Source organism: Anopheles arabiensis, chromosome 3 (assembly GCF_016920715.1).
Source record: "Anopheles arabiensis isolate DONGOLA chromosome 3, AaraD3, whole genome shotgun sequence".
Lineage (NCBI taxonomy): Eukaryota > Metazoa > Arthropoda > Insecta > Diptera > Culicidae > Anopheles > Anopheles arabiensis.
Genome location: NC_053518.1, coordinates 56,630,240 through 56,652,015, shown reverse-complemented (window position 1 = coordinate 56,652,015; position 21,776 = coordinate 56,630,240). Strand labels below are relative to the sequence as shown.

Here is a 21,776-nt window from a genome sequence, read left to right as displayed (position 1 = left end):
TCCATTTTTGCAATGGAAAACGATAAAAAAACTACTTAATTTTGAGATCCGGCATGACCATTCCCTGGATGACCAAAAATAGCTTCCACCAGTCGCCGCCAGATGCGCTAGTGAAAATCAAAATTACGCTTGCGAGTACGATCAATGTAGCCCGGCCTTAATACTGTTTGGTTTTATATAAAACAATAAAAGATTAGGCGATTAGCGGAATTTGGGGCAAGTGTGCCACCTTAAGCATTTCATGTTATAACTCACTAAAACGTGTTTTTCAAAAGCCGATTTAAATCTCATAACCATTTTACATCTATTTCCTCACTTATAAATGAGTTTCGCTTGAAAAAAGTGCAAGCAAAACCGTTTTTGAAGCGTTTTAAAAAGGGTCCAAAAAGACGTTGTTTTCTGGGCTATGGGGCAAGAGTGCCACTCGTATGGGGCAAAACGGCCACCTGGTGAAAATAACCGTATTTCTTAGAAAATTGTAAATTAATACGTATGTACCACTAGTGTATGTATGCCTACATGTCTTGAGTCACCAATGAATCCTTTTGACCACCAACTGTACAACAGTATGGTTTGTTACTGTTCTGTTTTTCTGGGGTGGAACCCGCTCACAATAGGGCACCATTCCGCAGCACGCTACAACAATGTTTACATTTTTGACAGCTCGCGCCTATGAAAGATGGTGGCACACTTGCCCCAAATAGAGATGGCTCTTTTGCCCCAAAAGTTGTAACTTTTTTGAAATTGAATTTTTCAGTGACAAAAAGAAAGTTTTTTTCAACTAACTCCACAAAAAATTTCGTTTTGTCAGCTATACGGTGGTGTAAATATTTTCTCGGTTGATTTTTCGCATGATTTTTGAGAGCTTATTTGATTGGATTAAAAAATTAAAAAATATTCTGCTCAATTTTGAAACTCAATATAAATCAGTTCAAAAAAATTCGAGGGTATTAGGAGCTCCCTGTAGCTGTTAAGCAGGAGGGGGAGGCTGTTTTCCCATACTTCACTATCCACACTGATAGAATACGTTCAACACGTTTTAAAGAATAAAGTTTTTATGAACAAAAGAACGTCATCCAAATTTAAAAGTACATTCATGGAAACCGTCCGAAATAGTTACTACAAAGTATAGCGTTTTGAATTGATTGAGCCAGCTACTAATTTGTAGTACAATTTTTTTCTAATGGCATTTTTTCGGATTCAAGAATTGCATTTTCTGCATTTATTTATCAATATTTTTTATTTCAATATCTTACCAATGTGGGGAAGAATATGCAATTGAACATTGACATATTCATTTGTGTGTGGGTATAGCTTTTACTTCAAAGAGTTGTGAATCTTGTGTATCAAGGAGGTTGTTGCCTGTGTAATGTCGCACATTTCCTTATTGGGAGGATGGTGGGTCTGATAGCGAGTGAATGCTGTTTTTAATTTTTCTACCATGTGGCCATATTGTTAAACTGTTTGCTTTTGTGCCGTCTTTGGAAACTTCCGAAATTTTAACACGAATATACTTTATCCCAGAATACACTATTGACGGTTGGGATCAAAATGTTAATGCTTTTTGTTTTTTCTTATGCAAATGCAATGAGAAATGGGTTTTTATTAAAATTTAGTACTATCGTACGCATTTTTCCGCAACAAGTTCTGTTTGTTATGGTTATCAATTTTCTACGACGGAGCAGCACGCTGCAGTACCTTTTTGTTTGTTCGTTTATCTTTTTCTTTATGTTTATGTATATTTCGTTGCTATTGCTATTCGATCTCAACTACTGCATTACAAATCGCTAAGCTTCATTCGAGCGCTCAGTTCGAAGCCTTTACTCTGACTCTGTCACGGAGGGAAATAGAAAGCAAGACCAATTGCAAACCAATTGTTTCGTCATGTACGGTTTGTGTCATACAGTTGTGAGAAAAGTGCTCAGCTGGTGTTTATAAAAAAGCGAATTTCCCTAATACTTTGTAACGACCTGAATTCCTCCATTGAATTGTGATCATTGTATGAGTTATTTCTGCTAGGTTCTGGCGAGCGCGTTACGATGCATTTGCTAATGGTGTATGGTGGTGTATAGGCATTAGAATGATCGAGTCTTCTAAAATGGGACGATAATTATTCCTAGCATGCAGACAACCACTATTCTAACTCTTCCCTCGCTATATAAATACGTGTGTTTTGGTACGTTCGCGTTAAAATGTATGTATGTAGAAAAAAAATTAGTTCCAGTTTTGTTTTAATTACGCTTTTCCCGGCGTACTACCTAGCAATTTTTCAAGAACAAAATATCGCAATGTATGTTACCCATTTCCATGTTACATTACGCTACGTGACGACTTTTCTTTACTTCCTAGCTGAGTTTTATCAATTTGGCCCTACAATGATGCGCAGTTAGCAGTTCCCTCTGTTCTGTTTTCCATTTCAAGGTGTTTTCTTCGATTATGATCCTACCATATCCCAGAATAGTAATTATGTTCCCTATTGTTGTTTGGGTTGTTTGGTTCATGCAGATATATAAACGAGTGGCTCATTGCACGATACATGTGTGTGATGGACTATTATTTATATCAAAACTGTTTTAATGTTAATTCACTGTTTATCCTCAAATCAAAACATTACTTGAAACAAACCTTTGCAAAGGATATGAATTTGCGACGAACGAAAATAAATGCTGTGCATAAGATTACAGCAGTACTTAGAATTCAACAAAAACGACACACAATGTGCAGCTGTTTTTGGGAGTTTTACTACGATACTAAGTTACTACAACTTTCTGACTGCCCAATCAGTCGAAACATGTGTAGACAAATTTAGCTTAGATTACGTGTGTTTGTGTTATACCTTCTTATCTCCATATATTCCACCCCGTAAAAGTATCATGTCATTAGCCATGATTAATTAATTTATGCTTTATGATTCATTAAAAAAGGTTCGGTTCCGATTGTTTCAATAATACATGGTGTACAGCATGGTGTTTACTCAAACTGAAATGTTACAAAGTGCGATTCATCTTGCCTGAGATTGGAAAGAGTCAAACGATTGGCATACATTGCGCAAATGCATCGTCACATCGCGCTATGCTTTGTTGCTGCTTTATCGTAGCTATCACAAAACATATCTTTGATGCCTTTTATTTGTGATACATGGACTAAATTTTGCCCTTAATCGTTGTGTTATATTTTTTCGAGAGTATGCGCTGACCAACCAATAACGCCACCCTTATTGTTACGAAAAGACTGCTTCTACTTCACTTTTAAAACACTTATTTTAAACACCTTTTTTTTAAAAAAAACTGCACATACATATCGCTTGCGGAGCGCGATTGGGTCTTAAAATTGTGATTCTTTACACATCTCAGTGCTTATTAGTGGCCTGCTCGGTAAGCAATAAAGCAACTCAACTAGTTACCTGGGCGCACGTATTTGACTTTGTTAATTAATGTAATTAATGAGTGCGTAGGATATCTGGTTGCATTCCTGTATTTTTCAGTCCCATACCCCAAAACAAAATATTCACTGAAAGAGCAAAATATTGCGTAAAACTATGCACAAACGCACGCATAAAGAATGCTCTTTCATATTTTATATAAAAAAATAATTCAATCCCTGCAAACAAATTGATTGCAAACATTAATATCAGAATTATTGTGAAACAAAAACTAATCTCAACACCATTCCTTTCATCCATCTGGAGGAAGGAATGAGTTAAAAGAAATTTTTTGCTTACATCACTATTACCAAACAACTAGTTTCTATTGTAATCACGTTACTAAATTTAAGTCATATAGTATGTTCTTTTGATGTCTTTTTACAGTTCTTTAAATACATTACCGACAAATAATTTTCGGTTGACACAGATCAGACTCTTTCTTACTGACTGTTCATACGATTTACTTTCGGCACCGCACCAACAATACGGACGCGCTTGCAATTTGGGTTGTGACCACCAAGCGCGAGTGATCCGCCGCTTCCCGTATGTTGATGATGATGATGTACATGTTGATGCTGATGATGCTGATGCGTATGTTGATGGGAGTGATGTGGTTGCACGTTAATGCTAACACCACCGGAAATTGGACCAGTAATATGGCTGACGGTTGAATCGCTAAATTCTGGAGGTGGTGCTAAAACCACCATGCCGGCACCCTCGACTAATTGTGCGGCGCCATCACCACCTGAAGATTGAAGAGGATGTGACCAAGAGTCAGCTTCGTCGGAGTCGGCTGCCTCAATTGGGGGCGGTAAGGTAGCTAACGTTACTGCATGCCGTTGCTGTATATTTTGTTGGTTTGCCTTCGCACGATTTGCGGCAATGGTGGCTGCCTGTTTCCGGGTGAGTGAATTATGCCGCTGGAATCCAGTCGCAGGTGGGCTAGGACTATCATTATCATCTTGATCAGCATCATCATTATCAGCAGCATCATTTCTTCGTTCGGTGAGATTGTTGTTGTGTTGCAACTTCGTATCGGCGGATGCCCCTAGATGCAATGTCACTTTTTTTGATTCAATCAAGCCACTTGCCCCAGTTCCTGCGGCTGCTAGGGTAGAGGTGGTGACATTTGTCTTTAAAACAGTGGTACCAACCATCTGCTTGGGGAATGACGGTTTTGGCTGCTTGGCTGTATCGTTACAAGTGATCGTTATTTCTTGATCGCTGCTTACACCAGACGATGAATTATCGCCTTCTTCGTGAGGCACACCGCCCGATGCACCGTGTTCTACACCCGGTTGAGATGGCTGGCTGTTTTGTTGCCGTAAGAAGTCGTTCGGGTACGATTTAGACGATTTTAGTTTCGTGCGAATCTTCTGTATTTCTTCCACCGAGAATGATTGGGGCATAGAGCTGGAGCCGGTCGAGCTACCACTGAAAATATATAACACATAATAGTGGATTTTGTATTTTTCATGAATCAATTGTGAAACTGTGAATAAACTGTCGAAGTAATGCATCAAATTGTAAAGCATCCGTATTTGAATAAAAGTGTAACTAATGACATCTTAAAATTTTGAAATTAAATTAACCTTCAAAATCGACACTTAAAACGAATAGTGTCAATGTGTGACTATTTAGCGTCTTCCCATTAAAAAGATTCGCAGTATAAAAGCTTCCAACTAGCGAGCATCCCAACCTGAAAATTTAAGAATTCAAGCACAATTACCTTGTGTTACTGTTGCCACTTGTTTCGGCTGCCATTCCTGGATTTTGTGTTTTAAGATCTCCATTTGTTTTAATATGCGTACGCACCAAACGTACCGAGTTATCCTCATCCGGATCTGATTCACTCAAACTGTAATCTGGCTCGGGTAGTGGAGGTGCACTATTAGGTGGAGATTTATAAAGTGCTTGTGGTTGGGCAATTTGTTGTTGAGTATCTGCGCCCGGGCGACCAGGTTGAGCGTACTGATTTGAAGACGTACTATTAGTGGCAACGTTTCCATTTCCACTGATCGTTACTGTTGTCACGTTATTAATTACGGAACCTGTTACGGCGCTAGAGTTTATGTTGATCGTCGAGCTAGCATTTGACCGAAGTGAACCAGATTTGCAGAGCTACAAATAGAAGGAATAATACATGAAACACATTACAAAAATATGTATAATAATTCCTTAATTATTGTCTTGTGACAAATCATCATTACCTCCACATTGGAGTTCGTGTTACTTCCATTACTACCACAAGAAGAGGCACTGTTGTTTCCAGCAGCCGATGTTGAACCCGTGAGTGATGGTGAAGTAGTAGCCCCAGCGACGTTAACCGTACGATAACCAACGTTTCGAATATCCTGAGGGGAAGCGTACAGTTTGGCATTCGATGCTGGTTTGAAACTGGACATAACTTCTGCTTCCTGCACTAGGGATTGAACTTTGGCTTTCTGGGCTATATGCTTCCGTAAGGCGGTAAGACATTCATACTCGGAGCCCCGAGAAACATCCACTTTTACAACTTGCCCCACTGGCGGGGGTGGAGGTGGATGGTTTGGTGGTGGAAGATTCAGTCTTTGCAGGGACATGTGCAGACTGTGCATATCGTCCTGAGATCGGTGCCCCTTGTGACCAACGGTGTTATACCACCCGTTAGCGTTGATTGCCAGCTGCGATCCAGTTCCGGAACTGCTCCCATAGTGCAACGATGATCCACCGTTCTGATTGGACGAAGACATTGATGCTAGATCAGGTGTACTGTGGAAGGTCCGTTTTAGATCCGAACCGACCTGGGGTATCGGTATAGGACGTCCTTTTAGCGTGCCCATTCCCGCTTTGGATGATTTTTTGCGCTTCATTTCAGCAACGCTGGCATACACGATCGGTCCCTTTTGTGGTGAAATCGGCGGTGTACCAGCACCACTGTCAAATCCAGTTGATTGGAATCTTGAGCTTGACATTAGCATAGAACAGCGGTTTGCATCAGCCCCTTGTTGGCGCTGGAATAGCTCTTCCAATTCCGCGGCCGTTATTCGACTAGATGTTGGACGCGACTTGATACTAGCTGTACGAGGTTGAACGGGCGTACCCGGTCCTGTCTGTGTGGGTGTTCCAATAGCCGAGTGACACTGTTGTTGTGCTTGCAACAGTTGAGTCTGTGCTTGATGAATCGATTCCGCAGAAGTTGATTTGGTCGCACTCAATAGTTCATCGTCGTCTGTACATTTTTCTCCACCACCTTCTAAGCCTGCCACCATCGATTTTGCCCGCGCTCGTCCTACGCTCAGTGTAGTCTTTGGGTCACGACGGGGAGGCATTGGCGCAGGTTGCTTACAGTTACTTCCCGGTGGGCCACTATTCATACGCCGGGGAAGCGTCGAACACTGTCGGGATGATATTGGAGTACTCATGCCCGATCCGGAGGAATGTTGACTTCCTATCTCGGATGCTTCCAGCATCATAGAGTTTATAAGATTTTGTGATAGTGTAACAACCGTCATTGACACCAGCGAACCGGAATTGCGGATCAAATCAACCACGTGCTCGTGTGATGCACATGTTACATCTTCACTGTTAATCTAGATCGTGTGTAAAATAAACGTAAAATGGTAATTTGTATCCACCTTTTTACCCATAACCTCTAAAAACTTACGGCTAATAGGAAGTCTCCTGGCTTCAGACCAGCAATATCTGCCACACCTCCTGGGTCAACATCATCTAAATATTGCAATGCCGGACAACGTGGCGATGGTTTGAGCTGCATCAATGGCGAAGAAGCTTTTGCTCCACGAAGAATGAATCCGAAACCGCGTTTGGCACGATGTAGCACTACTGTCCGAGGTTCTCCAATAATTCTAAAAACACGTAGGCCGCATTTTAATGAGTGAAATTATATCATTTAGAATTGTTAAATGCTTACGATTTTTTCATTCTTGGTGCTGTTTGGCTGTTATAATGAAGCTGAGTGTGTTGCTGCTGTTCAAACAAAGATGGCTGTTGTTGTTGTTGTTGCTGCTGATGCTGCTGCTGTTGCTGTTGTTGCTGTTGTTGTTGCTGATGCAATTGTTGTTGTAGATTATGACTGACTATTTCATTACTACTAGTATTTATCAGATAGTGATGGTGAGGTGTTGAGGTGGAAACGTTTATAATACTCTTCTGGCGAAACTGCACTTCTTGCACACAGCTGGCCGGAAAGAAACCCGTCTTGTTTGTACCACGTACAAAACCTTCCAGTAAACCACAGTCGGTGGAACCGACCACTTCAATCACATCGCCTGGTTGTATGTGTATATGTCCTGAAAGCCCGGCATCGTATCCTTCCATGCAAACAACAGTTGTGCTTGGATGACCTATGGAGCAGGCAGCACTGTCAGAATTTGTTCCGACACCAGAAGAGTCGCTGATGATATCGCTTGTATCTCCCAGGCTTTTATCTGCAGTTAGAAAAACAGAAACAAAACTTTTAAAAGCTGGAGCAATAATCCAACTACATCAATAGATATCATATTATATGTTCGATACGTTGTTTCTTTAAAAAAAATTTTTAATGTATAGTGTATTGATGAATAAATGTGTGTTGCTACGGCATTCAATTGGAAAACCGATTCGAGAGTATGTCCTAAACTGATCGTTTTTATGAAGAGGCAAAACAGGCAATGCAAAGTTGGTTGTAGAGTTTCGAAATGAATATTTCAAAGGCAAAGAAATACTTAAAATAATGTTAACTAATTATGCTAAATAGTTTTCAAAAAATTCTATAAAAAGTCCATCTAAAAACACTTCATGCAACATTAACAAACACTGATAGAAATGAGGACATGTAAGGAATTAGAATGCACGTAATAAATATGTGTAGTAAGAATAATACACCGATGAAAATATTGCTTTCACATTCATGAAGTATCGTCTCCTCCATGGATAGTACTGCGCAAACGAACGTTTGAACATAACGGTGATTATATATGTATTATCTCACCTGCCGGCCCCAAGAATAAAAAATTGGATATCTCACAACAAATTCCCAGTACGAAGAAAAACTTGCATTTTTTTTCTTGTCGTTCAGAGTTTGTAGTTGAAATTAAGCGGTCAAATAACCTTGTTATTACTATAGTTTTACCTGTCACGATACTGATGTCATCTTCATGGCTTCGATGGCTGGAACCCTCAGACAGGCTGGAACTAGCAGAACTGAATGGATGCTCGGACGGGCAGGGGGACGGTGGTCCACCATATATGCGAGATAACGTCGATCCCCAGCCTAACCCGGATCGACGCCTGGGATTATATCGTGGTGGTCCACGGAACGGGACTGCGAGTAGAAGTTAATTTATAAGATTTGATTTGACCAATGCTTCAAGATTAATAGCACCGGTTTCTTGTGCTGCTCAAGTTCAGGTAGTATATTAAATATGTTCCCCAGCTAAAATATCATCATCATCATGATTGCATTAAACAGTATTTCAAACATTCAAAACGTTCAACAAGGAATATTGTTATTTGAAATACCAAAAGAATGAGTTATTCATTTAAAAAAAAATTGAACCGTCACGAAGTTAACGAAATTGCCTAACATAATGAGGCAGCCTCTGTAATAGACGGTTGTTTGGTTAAAAAAGGGGCAATAATCCGTATTATTAATGCATAAAATAGTCATCACGAAAAACAGGCACTGCAGCACAGTATTACTTGCATATAACGTGGCTGTAATACAAGTCGAAATCAAATACGACAAAAAGATATTTTACAGCTATTAAGATAATGTTATCTAAAGAAAATTACTTATAACCGTGATAAATTAACCATTATTGTTGAAGAGTGTTCAAATGAACAGTGTTATCAATGCAATTTGGGATTATACCGTTAATAAAAAAATATCCGATACAAAATATTAGACGGTCAAATAGATCAAAATATCAAATATATTACGGGCATACCCGGTACGCGGATTTGATCCACGGAAAGCACATGTATGGATTGCTCTTTGGACTGTTTCGGGGAGTTTTTTTTAAGATCGTTAAAAATGCAGGATTCAATCATATTTTTGAGAACATCCACATAATCCACATAATATAGGCCGTTCAGTGACAACTCAAACCCGTGTTCAATAACGTGTTCTTCTGTTAACAAACCTATTGAAATACGCCTTAAATACGTTAACAGTTATGTTTGTCGAGCCATATAAACTAATCTACCTACTTAAGCGTTCAAGTGATAGCTATCTGCGCCCGAGAAAATGAAGCAGATTTACTGCAAGTAGAATGGTTCAACGATCTCCTAAGCAGTTCACAAGCGCCACAATCTGTGTTATCTTTGAGAGCCTTGATTTTGTTTGAACAGAGTTTGTTAGCGTTAAGGTATATTAAACATTGTAGAAACTTTTTTCAAAGCAAGGTATTAACAACAGCTCGTGATTGATTTCATGATCATGACATTTCTTTTAAATCATAATTTTTGTATCATAATTTCTGCTATGTCTGTTGCTAGCAAATGATCTCGTATAATTGAAGATTGCTCAATCTTCTAGTAGACGAGAAGTAATATTTATTTTAGATTCGGCACTGCAGCTGTTGTCATTTGTTAACCACAACACTTTAACCACATAGGAAACCATTGATAAATTAATTTTCCATAGCGAATAGTGAACGAATATTTTGCTTTAATCCGCTTTTGAATTCAATGTCAACATATCTTATTATAACGTAACGTTAAAGATGTTTAAAATAATCTACCCTAAACGTATAAAAGACAACAGTTTAAACACGGAACATCAACAACAAAAATGTAAAAGAGCATACAAAAAACAATTATTGTGGTTGGCATGTGTGCATAATGTGTAGTCTATTATCATTTCACACGTATTTTGTTTTTTTTTATAAACATACATGGATCAAGCAACTCCTGCAAGCCAAACAAATAAATTAAACAGCAAGCTACTTCTTTATATGAAAATATTAAAAAACAGTATTAAAAACTCGATCATTTTTTGATGATTACAATTAATAAAGAATCGAGTTCATAAGGAAACAAATGTTTTGTTTTAATCAAAATCAAAGTTTAATTTAAACATAACTGGTTTTAAAACAAAATAAAATATTAGACAAAAGCCTACAGACATATATTGATATCAATAAACCTGTTTCTAGTTATTGTATTATCAAAATCGCAACGAAATGCAACAAAAATCTAATGCAGATCGTCATGAAAAAAGTTCAGTATTAACCAAAACTAGTAATGCACTAAATGCATCGGAAAATATTCTATAGTAGATTCAATTTTAACCAAAAAACAATCATGATGAAACATGTCAATAACATTCAAAAGAATGATGATGATGACAAAGGCGATGATGATGTAGATGGTGATAATGATAGGAGCGTAGGAGGATCGAGCAGAACAAGAAACAAGTACTATCAAAACAAGTAAAGGAAATGAATTATGTTAAGATGAACTAGAAAATGCAACAACAGTTTGCACGAAATAAACAAATAATTTGCACTTAGGATAGTTGTTGAAATGTGTGCAATGTGCAATGTGTTGGTTTGTAGTGTTTGAAATGAAGAAAGCTTGTAACATATGTATTTTACAGAAAAATACATGCGTCTTTAATAGGAACGCCTAGCGAGTTGGGCAGAGTTTCTGGTTAGCAATTCCTATTTAAATTAATTCTTTAAACAGTATGTTTGTATCTAAGGTTGTATTATATTATGTTTTCTTGGTATTTTGCTTTCGTCTTTATTTTAATACCACTTACCAATATCCTCGTTTTTGTAATTTTGAATCATTTCTGCCAGCTCTAGATTACCGGCAATAACGGCAACCTAAGAAATTTAATAAGATACATAGAAAAACATTATATGGTTAGTAAAGATTTTTAAGAAGAACATAAGAAATTATTACAAATTGTAAACGAAAAACGCACAAACAATAGACACACTCTAATACTAAATAATAAAAAAACATAACAAACTTATCTATTCACTAGTCAAGAAGAAATTTTATATACAAGAGGCTACAAATAAAAGATAATTCAAATTTGTAAATATAATATTTAAAATAATAACGATAAATGCTCATTTACGGTCTCGTTTCAAAAGACAATATAATCAAATCGGAAACATATTGTTTCATTACATGATGATCTTAACATATTCTAATCTACAATGCTAATTTCTTTGGGTTTGCTGATATTCTACAAACACACTAATTATTTAAACTCCAAAATGTACAAATCAGCAGGGCATGCATTTTTAACTACTTTTAAATTATACGTACGATGAAACAATAATATTTTTTAATTTATGTAAAGTGATAGTATACCTGGTACGGCGTCTGGTTGGCATAGTTTAATGCGCCTCGGTTGGCACCACGAAAAAGTAGCATTCTAGCACAAGCCTCCTGATTGTTAACAGCGCAAACATGCAGCGGCGTATTGCCGGAAGCGTTTTGACCATCCATATCCGCACCGTAGAACAATAAATGCTCTAAATGATGAACTAACCCGTTCCGACAAGCCTACTCTCACGCAAACGCAATATCACACGCGCCACAGTCATTAAGGGTAATGAAAAGGTGAAGGTCAAGTGTTGAACAGGATTTGGTAAGAATGGAAATAATTAGAGGGAAATAAGTAGTTGATCGTGTTGTTTTATAGGAATAATGTTGCTCCCAAGAAACGTTTAGTTGATTGTGGTGCAAACATTGTTCAGTGTTTGTTTTACAACAATGTCCACGAAAGTAAGGAATCGTAACAGTCGAAGGTAGATTGTGAAAGTAGTTGTAAAGTATGTGTTTGAGTGATGTATTTTTTCGTAATAAGATGTAAGAATAAGCAGAGAGAAAGAAAAGAGAAGAAAAAAGAGCATCATTAGATAATGGAACAAAAACAATACAAGAAACTAAAGAATTTTGACTGAGTTGCTTTCAACGTAGTTTGCCGAAAGCAATGGAAGATAATACATATTTTGAGGACTCTTTTTTCTTGGAGAAGGAAAACATTATTAAACCATCATAGAATACATCCTGAGAGAGTAGAATGTTTTTACTATTTTTTAAGAATTCAATAAATTTTTCATCTCATCACTGTTTAATTTTACTCATCATTCGAGTAAATACCACAAATAAAAATAAAGGAATGAAACATGACAAAAACATGATAAACAGTGATTATTTGGATTCATTTTCATAATCGAAGACAAATGTCGACTACAAAACTGCAGTGTAAGGGGAGTGATACATTTTATTTATAGTTTTAAAAGTTCCTTCTCATTTTCCCATTAAGAATCCTTATGCCCAATCACCAACAAATCAGTTAAAAGATCAAAACAATACTAATACAAATTACAGACCCCAGACTACAATTTAATGCTACCATAATTTGCATGGTAGTATCACGTTTTTTTAAAAGAGAAAAAAAAGATATGAAGAAATTGTAATAATTGTCATACCTGATGCACTTCCTGCCACCCTTGACTGTCTTGAATGCCTAGTGTCGCATGATCATGTAAAAGTACTTCACTGATTTTGGGATCTGTTTTCCGCGTAACAGATAGATAAACAGGTGTTAGGCCTTTCGTATCACGATAGTTTGGAGATGCTCCTAATTCCAAAAGCGTGCTAAAATGAAACACAAATATGATAATGTTAAAATCTATTTGCATAAAATCAATCCATGTGTAATGAGATTGTTGACTAGCAAACGAGAATGTCGAGAAAAAATGAAAATTATTGGCTGATATATTAAAACGATTTTATGCGAACTGTTTGACCACAACAATACAAATTACGAATCAATACAAATTTACAGTTATGTTGGAAAAATTATTATCTTACCTGACCGCTTCTAGACTGTCGCGTTCTACGGCTCTATGTAACGCAGTGGCGCCGTCACGGGTTCGATAGTCCAATAGAGCACCACCGTTTACGAGCGCGATCAGTAGCTTGTTCGGCTTCTTTGAACCAGTGGCAATAGTAAGTGGCGTTTCACCCGTTTCCTGGCAATGAAAATTGGGATCCAATCCTTTGGCACACATCTTGGCGATTTTTTCCACCTGACCGCTATTGATGCACTCAATGAAGCGTCGAAGGTTAGCACGTGTGTGCAAAGCTTTCAGTTGGCGTTCATCTAAGTTGAGCATCTTGTAGACGCGTCGCTTATATTTGAGCTACGAATAAAATACACAACATTAATTAGTTATTTCTTTCTACAGATTATAGCTATACATGGGAGCAATATATGCACTTCTGCTCTAACAGATATCGTAACATTTGGTAAATGTTTAAAAAAATTAAAAAAGACAATAAAAACCAACCAACAAAACAACGAATATCTAACACGTACAACAATAAATTGCACGTTTCGCATGATAGCGGTGCTGTAGTCCGCGACAAAATGCTGCCTCTATAGAGAGTAACAAACGAATGGTCGATTATTTGACGAGATGCGTGAGAGCATATGTAAATTACGGTTATTGACTTATAGTGCATTTGTTTTGCGCTCACTGAACTGCATCTTCAATGATGCCCGGAGATCCGATAGAGCATAGAACCGCACGCGTACTAATGCAGCCGATTACAGGGGCTTTCCCTGCATTTACGAGAAACTTGAATACACACAATCAACGTGCGTCGCTCAAGTGCTCATGTTTTCTACGGCGTAGCATTGTTAGCATGTCTTAAAACGAGTTGTCTGTAAGAAAGCATCCATATTCTGAAACTGTGAGTGACCCCATGGATGCCGGAAATTAGTACTTAAACTAATCAACCATGCAATTCGAACGTAAAATAGAGATAGATCATACAAATGAAATCGTACGTGCTCGGTTAATTCAACAAAACAAAATAATTCATGTTTCATTAAAGTATATTGCAGCACTTCTTTTACATATTGTTTAAACATACCTCTAGGTAGCCCACTGGTCCATTAAAAGGGTAGTCTCCTAATCGCCGTTCTTCATCCAGGAATTTACCAGCTTTACCGTTTGATGGTGGGGAGAATAATCCATAATTGAAGCTTTCTTTTAATTCCTATAAAGTAAAAAAAAAACAACGATGTTATGTTGACCGTTCAAACTATTATTTGGAGAATATAGCGTTAAACATGTAGAATGTGCAAAACAAATTAAACTGAAAAAAGAAATAAAATACTTTTCGAATTGAGCTGTTATTCCTGTTTAAAAATTTACTCCAGTCTGGATAATAGACTATTAAAGTTGAGTTGAGATTCGTGATCCATCGCAACATTGCGGAGTTATTGTAAATAATTATTAACTATCAATGATCAATAGCAGGATAGCCAATCCTACTTATGAGGGACACGGTCCATACGGGGCATGAACTCATGACGGACATGGTGTTAAGTCGTGGAAGTATAATAAAAACTACTGATTCAATAATTTACGGTTCTTTCAACACCAATGAGTGAAGAGTTTCTGAGCATAGAAAAGACGCTTTTTTATGATTCGATTACATTCAATTATCTACCAGACTACCATCAACAACATTTCCGTCTGCAATTTCACACAAACAGAGCTTATCCTCAACATCATTTTTGACTCATGCTGTGTCAAAAATATTTTTAAATGTGGTTCTCGAAGCACTATGAGACCTGAACAAATTAATCAATTTGTTTTGTTTCCGGGCCCGCCTAATTGAAACAGCAATTGAACATCTTGTTGCACGTAGACCACGACGGTACTCATCGTTCTACAGAAACTTGATATTAAAGGACTTTTGTTGGACATATGCATATGCATTTTCTTACTTTAAGATTTGGGCCGATTGAACGACATTATTGGTCATTCATTTTTCCATTTCAAAAATAGTAAAAAAACACGACAAAATGGACATGAAGAACAAAATCGACACGAAAGAACTAAAAATGTTCAAAACGTATTCATTTAAGTATAATAACACCAGCATGTAGGTTTTAAAACCTGATATAAAACAACAACCAAAATAATTATGAATAAAGATTTAACTGTAAAAGGATGTTGTTTACCACTTCGAAAATAAGCTTTGATGAATGCTACAAGAATGAATGAATTTTTACATGGTATATTTATAAAATATTTATTTCTATATGATTTGTCTTAAGATAAATCATAAAAAATATTCAAAAGCTTGATGCGGGACAAAATGAGTAGCTTCTTTTGGCGTATAGCTGTAGGTGAGGTTATTATGCTGTATAGGGGAAAGCGGGGCAAAATGGGCATGTGGGGCAAAATGGGCACCCTCTATTTAAGCATTTTTTGACTACAAAGATACTTTCCAATGCTCAAAATGTATTCATTAAAGTGTTCTATGAACACCATGTAGTTTTCATAACCCTTACATAACAAATAACTAAGAAAAATGCAAAATAAGGTTTTTTTTTTTTATTCAGGAGTAAACAAAATAAGGTTTAGCAGCATATTGATGTAATTTTTTTAAGCTTAAACAAGTGTTAAAAGGTTGCGTTGAAGTTTTTCATGATATATTTTTAAAGATATGACATTTCTTTACAATTTGTCTAAAGAAAGCAAGGCGATTGAATGCGTATTTTTAATAATATAACAAAAAATACAAAAATGCTTCACGTGGGGCAAAATGGGCAGTTACGCTTGGGGCAAAATGGCCAGATGCTTTTGACATACGGCGCTTGGTGAGGCTATGGTTTTGTATTTGTCGCCTCAAAATGATAACAGACACAGCTTCATAAGATTCGATTTTGTAGATTTAAACGTTTAAAAGCTGTTTTAATCTTGATAACATATTTTTGGAAGAATTTTAAGGGCTTTTCTGACCATCAAATCAAAAGATAGAACGAAAAATACATTTCACGAAACGTGCGCAAAAGCATAGACCATTACCGTAGCGCAGTTGTTGTGGCCCAAATTGCCCCAGTGTTTTGACGTTTCACAGTTTGTTTACATATGCCCATTTTGCCCCAGGGCTATGCCCATTTTACCCCGCGTGTCAAAATAGCTTCTCGTAAAACATCAACTTTTATTTTACATTATTTTCATGTTTTCAAGTTGTTTTTATTCTATGTGGCAATTTTAATCCATAGATAAATGGTTGAGGCATACATTAATGAAAGAAAAATTGTGTTTTGTGGAATATTCAAAGGAATATTCAGTAAACTGCTTAACATGCCCATTTTGCCCCACTTTCCCCTACATACACACAATAACGCTTAACGGCACATTTCAAATTCTTCCGATTTTATCGACACGTGTAAAAAGCGTTTAAATGGTGCAAGGTGATGTAGAAAATATATGAAGAGAAAATATTTCACGATACGTGCATAAAAGCGCTGTCGTTGTGGTCCATAATGCCCCAATGTTTTAACGTTTCATGTTTTGTTGATGTATGCCCATTTTGCCCCTCGGGGCTTGCATATCATCGCTTCAAACATCGACTTTTATTTTACAGTTTTACAGATATTTATACGTTATTTTGGTGTTGAAATTATGTTAAGAATTAAATTATTAAATTATTATGTGTTCAATTCAAAAAAGTATGTATTAAACTGCTTGTAACTCCCATATTGCTCAAAATCCCCATATATTTAAAGCTCTGTCAATATTAAGAAGCGAACTGCTGCATCAAACTATTTTAAGACGTATCGCACGTTCCTGGATCCAATACCACACTACCTGCTCTTATTAAAATGCATTCCTTCATGCAAAACTACAACAACAATGTCATCTTCTCAAACACTCGTTCAGTGAAACCCGCTCTCCAAACAAAGAATTATAACAATAAGACCTATGCGATAGACCTGACAAATATAACACCATTCGCTAGGGATGCGGAGCATAATGAACCGACGGCATTGAAACAGCTCCTTGTTTGCCACTATGGCTAGCGATAAAGATTTTGAGAAAATTGCTAGCAGAAACCAACCAGTGCTGCGTTGTTTTTTTTTTCTTTCGTTGCGGTAACCAGCATTGTCATACGACTAATGTTCTATATTTCGCTCACGTACAATGCAGAAAGTTGTGGCGTTTTATTGTTTTCATGCACCATCTGAAACTACTAACCTCACAACAGCATAGCGTCGGATGGTGGTCTTTTTTTTTGCAATACCTCTGCAAGTATTTTGCAACCATTCCAGACTAAGCCTTATGCAACACAAAAAATTAACGAAACACAATTGCTTCCGTCACTAGAAAAGTATAAAAGTTAGCACAACTATTCGGTAACATACCCTGTATGAAATATACCCGACAATGTATGTAAACGACACATATTAAAAAAATATATTGGACAAATATTCATACAGATTTGTATCATTCATACAGATTTTCAAATTTGTTTCTTTTGAAATAAAACCTAATTATCAATACACTCTGGCCTTTAGTATTAATTAACAGTCAATGTACAGCAAACAACGAAGTGCAACGATTCAAATGTTATTAAGAAAACATCTGATACACATCGATCAAGAGAAAATACTACAAACTAGAACATTACAGGGTTTTCAATGATATTATTGACGTGTTCAGCGAGTTGTTGATTCGTTCGGGCATATAATTGACACTTTCAACGAGATATTGAATTGTTCGGAAGCAGGCGTTGACAAGTTCGGCGATACTATAGAGCTGTCACTTTCGTACCCCTTGGACTGCAGCTTGGATCATTCTCATCAGAAGGTAAACAAACGGGTTTCGTAAAAATATGTTTGTTTTAACTAATTCATGAATTAAACAGCTTGGGGAATGATTATTAGCTACTTTTAGGACTTTTCAGAATGAAAAATTGAACCCTGCGGCACAGTGTGTAAACAAAACAAATGACAACACTACAGAATTGCTGAACTTGTCAACGCCTGCTTACGAACAATTCAATATCTCGCTGAAAGTGTCAATTATATGCCCGAACGAATCAACAACTCGCTGAACATGTCAATAATATCATTGAAAACCCTGTAATGTATAGCATGATAGTAAGATATGTCCAATCAATGAAATGTAATATTAATTATTAGTTTATTTTAAATATTGTAAATCTTCAATCGATGCTGTGGATGGTGCAAAAATTCCGATACAGTCACAAAATTGGGCTAACCCCGAATGCTTGCCACTGGCCCAGGGACTTGTCACAATGACCATTGCATAAACAGAGAAGACGGGTGGTTCAATTGTACCGTTTGATCGCAGGAATGTGATGACCTAGCGACCAACCCTTTATTTTTTCGTTTACAAACAGAAACAATTACCGGCCGTCTGCTTTGGACCAGAGATCACCCCATTACGGATGTATCATGGGATTCTTTGGCCTCACCTGTCCCTCGAAAACATAGCCATATACCATCGTTCAGGCAATGTAACGCATCATTGGCTTTCATTCGTCCGAAGGTTGGTAAACATTTTTCTCTCATTCACTGCATATTTTCACTCAGCTTGCAAACCGTTTTCGTTCTTCTCTTTCGGTATATCTAAAATCATCCGTGGTAGCATAAAGCCAATTGTTACACCCCTATTTTCCAATGGTCGGTAGTACAAATTGTCGTGCATTTTGTTCCCATCACCATTGGTGTTTCTACACGCATCATTGTGCTCTGAATGCATATCATGATAGTAGGACAGTCGAACTGTAAGCGTAAAACATTATAACCTCTGCGCGAAAAAGCAAATCTCGCACCGAAATTGCGCGGACATTTGGGCAATGATTGCAATGCATGTTTTTACAGTACTAGAATTAAGTTCACTTCCGAGATTCATTTTACCTACGAATGTGAAATTATTTTTACTTATAACATACCATAGACATACCGACACACAACATTTTTCTTAACAATAGCTGTATTTATCTCTCGATCTCCCTACCGAGCATGGAGATTTATTCCGTTTTAACGATCATCGCGTACACAAACACTTTTCTTCAGAAAGGTACTCGTTTGAGGCGTTGAGTTTGGTACTGATTGGTTTTATGTACACTTCGATTCATAGATGCGTATGCGATATGCAAATTTGTACCAGATTAGGCTCCAGAATTGGAATCATTGCTTCAATCCACCGGTAACCGGTATATTACGGATGCACAAACTGGTGTTAAATCTCTCACGTTCTTCAGCTAAACCAAGAATCATAATGAAGGTCAATGTTAGTGTAGATGCAACAATGTTGTTGGTAGTGACAATAGTTTCTGTAATTCTAGTGATTATATTGCACAGGATAATACAAACTTCTTGAGTCTTTTACATGATCTTTTTTAAAGCTTTGCTTCATTCATACATTCACTGATTTACTCAGCCACATAATGTTCTTGTTTAATTAACGTCCAACACGTGGAAAACAACCTTTATTCAAATATGACCCACAAAAAAGCCAACAATGTTGTCTTTTTCGGTTCACACCATCGGCTACTTTTTTTGAAAAGAGAAGAATATTGAGCGATTTTCGAACCATTTAAGCCCAAGAGCGAAACTCGCTCCTTTTCTCGCAGTGTAAATGGTCTGTTCACAAAATATTGATGTTAGGCAAGCTTCAGCGCTTTTTTGAGTCACTTCCCACAAAACGACGACAAATCGTACTGCTGCCGGGCGCATATTTCCATTTTCTTACGAGGGTCACAACACTATAAGCGAAAATAAAACACAAACGTTTGGCGAAAGGTGAAAACGTTTTGCCATTTAAGTGTTGAAACGCAATATCAAAGGTTGAATACGAGACGCTACTCAGACAGCAAGGTTACACAGTAACAGGTTTCTTGACAAAGAAAGAGAAGAGCTTTACTTGGAGTGGGCACAATGAGAGAATAATTTCAAATCGTTCGAATATTTCTTATATAGGCCTTTGCAGCCATATCAACCATATGTAGTATGACGTGGTTTGTTGCATGGAATTGAGAAGCGAGATAAACACATGGACAGTCTTTTCAAGCTAATGCCAATTAAAATTACACAGGTAATAAGATTACAAATATATATATATATATATATATATATATATATATATATATATATATATATATATATATATATATATATATATATATATAATATAGCTTCTTACGCAAACTAAACAACAACAAATCGCATATTTATATTAATTGTAACATATCAGCATGTACAAACGTAATGTAGAGTTATAATAGCAATTACGTTTTTTCTATGGAGTTACACATTTTGCATATCTTACAGGTTTATGCACAAATTTTGTTTATGGAGGTTTAACTCTTTGTAAAGGACTATAATAAATTTCGTACTAACGTAAATAGTTTAATAACTTCTAAATTTCGTATAGAACGTATTTTAGTACACTACAACCACTATTGGTACTACCACCACTATAGGTACATTTACCTTACTGATTTGAATCATGGTCAATAGTCGACGAGACAAGATGTATTCCTGTCTATACGATATGTAGATTTTGTAAATTTTCTTCCTACTCTCAACTCCAAGCAAACGACAAACACCTTCACACCTTCTCACTTTGAGTATTTCTTAAGCGAGACTGCAACACTAACGAGAACAACGCCAAAAGAGGTTTGCAAATCCGCGTCATCGGTGGATCCACACAATCAGTGCGTAGGTGCCCGCTGCGCGTTCACTGGAATAACTCAAACTGTATCGCTTGTAGCAAATACACATACGGTGTCCCAACGACACCAACGTAATTCTGTGAAGGTGTACAAGAAATCTTTAAGTTTTTCTTTCAAGCTCAGCAAAGTGTAATATATGATCTAACCACCCATATCATGCCATGTACGTGTCTTGAGCCAAAAACCTGTCAACCGAAATTGTTGTTTTTATTAAATTGCAATTCAATTGTCTTCAATCTTAAGGCAGGTAATGAGCCAAGGATTTTCAGAACAAAAAATCTCTTAAATATACTCAATAATTTAGATAACTATTTGTAGAAAAACATGCCATTGCACAAGGTTGACGGAAATCAAAAATGTTCTCTTGACTAAATAAAACAAGAAGGTCAAACAAACTTCCCACGATATACAGTAATAACAAAGGAGTATAGAATCATAAGTATCCATTACATTGAAGGAGCTCCTCTAACGAATTATGCATTGACCTTGCACGGAAGTCTTAAATGATACACATTAAATCTTGATTCTGATACCTTTTTGTAATTTTCCGTTTGAAAACAAGTAAACCATATTTCAGAAAAAAAAATCAATCATATTTCGTGATGAAACTAGACCTTTGAAAACAAATATGTCATACATTAGTTTCGGTATTAATTGTACTGTAAACACACTCCTCTAATGGAAGGAACGAATAATACCTAATGCACTCAAATTCTCAAACAAAAATTATTTTTATTTTGAAAAACATCATTTACTACAATGTTTTTCGCCCATGGCATAGCATGTATGATTTTCATAGAATTACTCTGAACTTGAACGAGTAAAA

General features: G+C 36.7%; 1 protein-coding gene across 10 annotated transcripts in view; it reads right to left on the bottom strand.

Moving 5' to 3' along the window:
• Positions 1–1,221: 1,221 nt before the first annotated feature.
• The window catches only part of LOC120899986, a 45,129-nt gene continuing 24,574 nt past the window's right edge, over positions 1,222–21,776 (bottom strand). For 5 of the 10 annotated variants that reach the window (XM_040306420.1, XM_040306416.1, XM_040306421.1 and 2 more), the window contains 11 exons: positions 14,318–14,443; positions 13,250–13,581; positions 12,865–13,033; positions 11,738–11,932; positions 11,172–11,238; positions 8,538–8,729; positions 7,338–7,854; positions 7,071–7,272; positions 5,635–6,996; positions 5,154–5,545; positions 1,222–4,858 (listed from right to left, as the gene is read on the bottom strand). In XM_040306420.1, coding sequence (XP_040162354.1) covers positions 3,865–4,858; positions 5,154–5,545; positions 5,635–6,996; positions 7,071–7,272; positions 7,338–7,854; positions 8,538–8,729; positions 11,172–11,238; positions 11,738–11,932; positions 12,865–13,033; positions 13,250–13,581; positions 14,318–14,443 — 4,548 coding nt within the window. In that variant the 3' untranslated portion in view covers positions 1,222–3,864. The remainder of the gene's footprint in view (positions 4,859–5,153; positions 5,546–5,634; positions 6,997–7,070; positions 7,273–7,337; positions 7,855–8,537; positions 8,730–11,171; positions 11,239–11,737; positions 11,933–12,864; positions 13,034–13,249; positions 13,582–14,317; positions 14,444–21,776) is intronic. The other 5 variants (XM_040306422.1, XM_040306424.1, XM_040306423.1 and 2 more) reach the window with 3 other exon arrangements.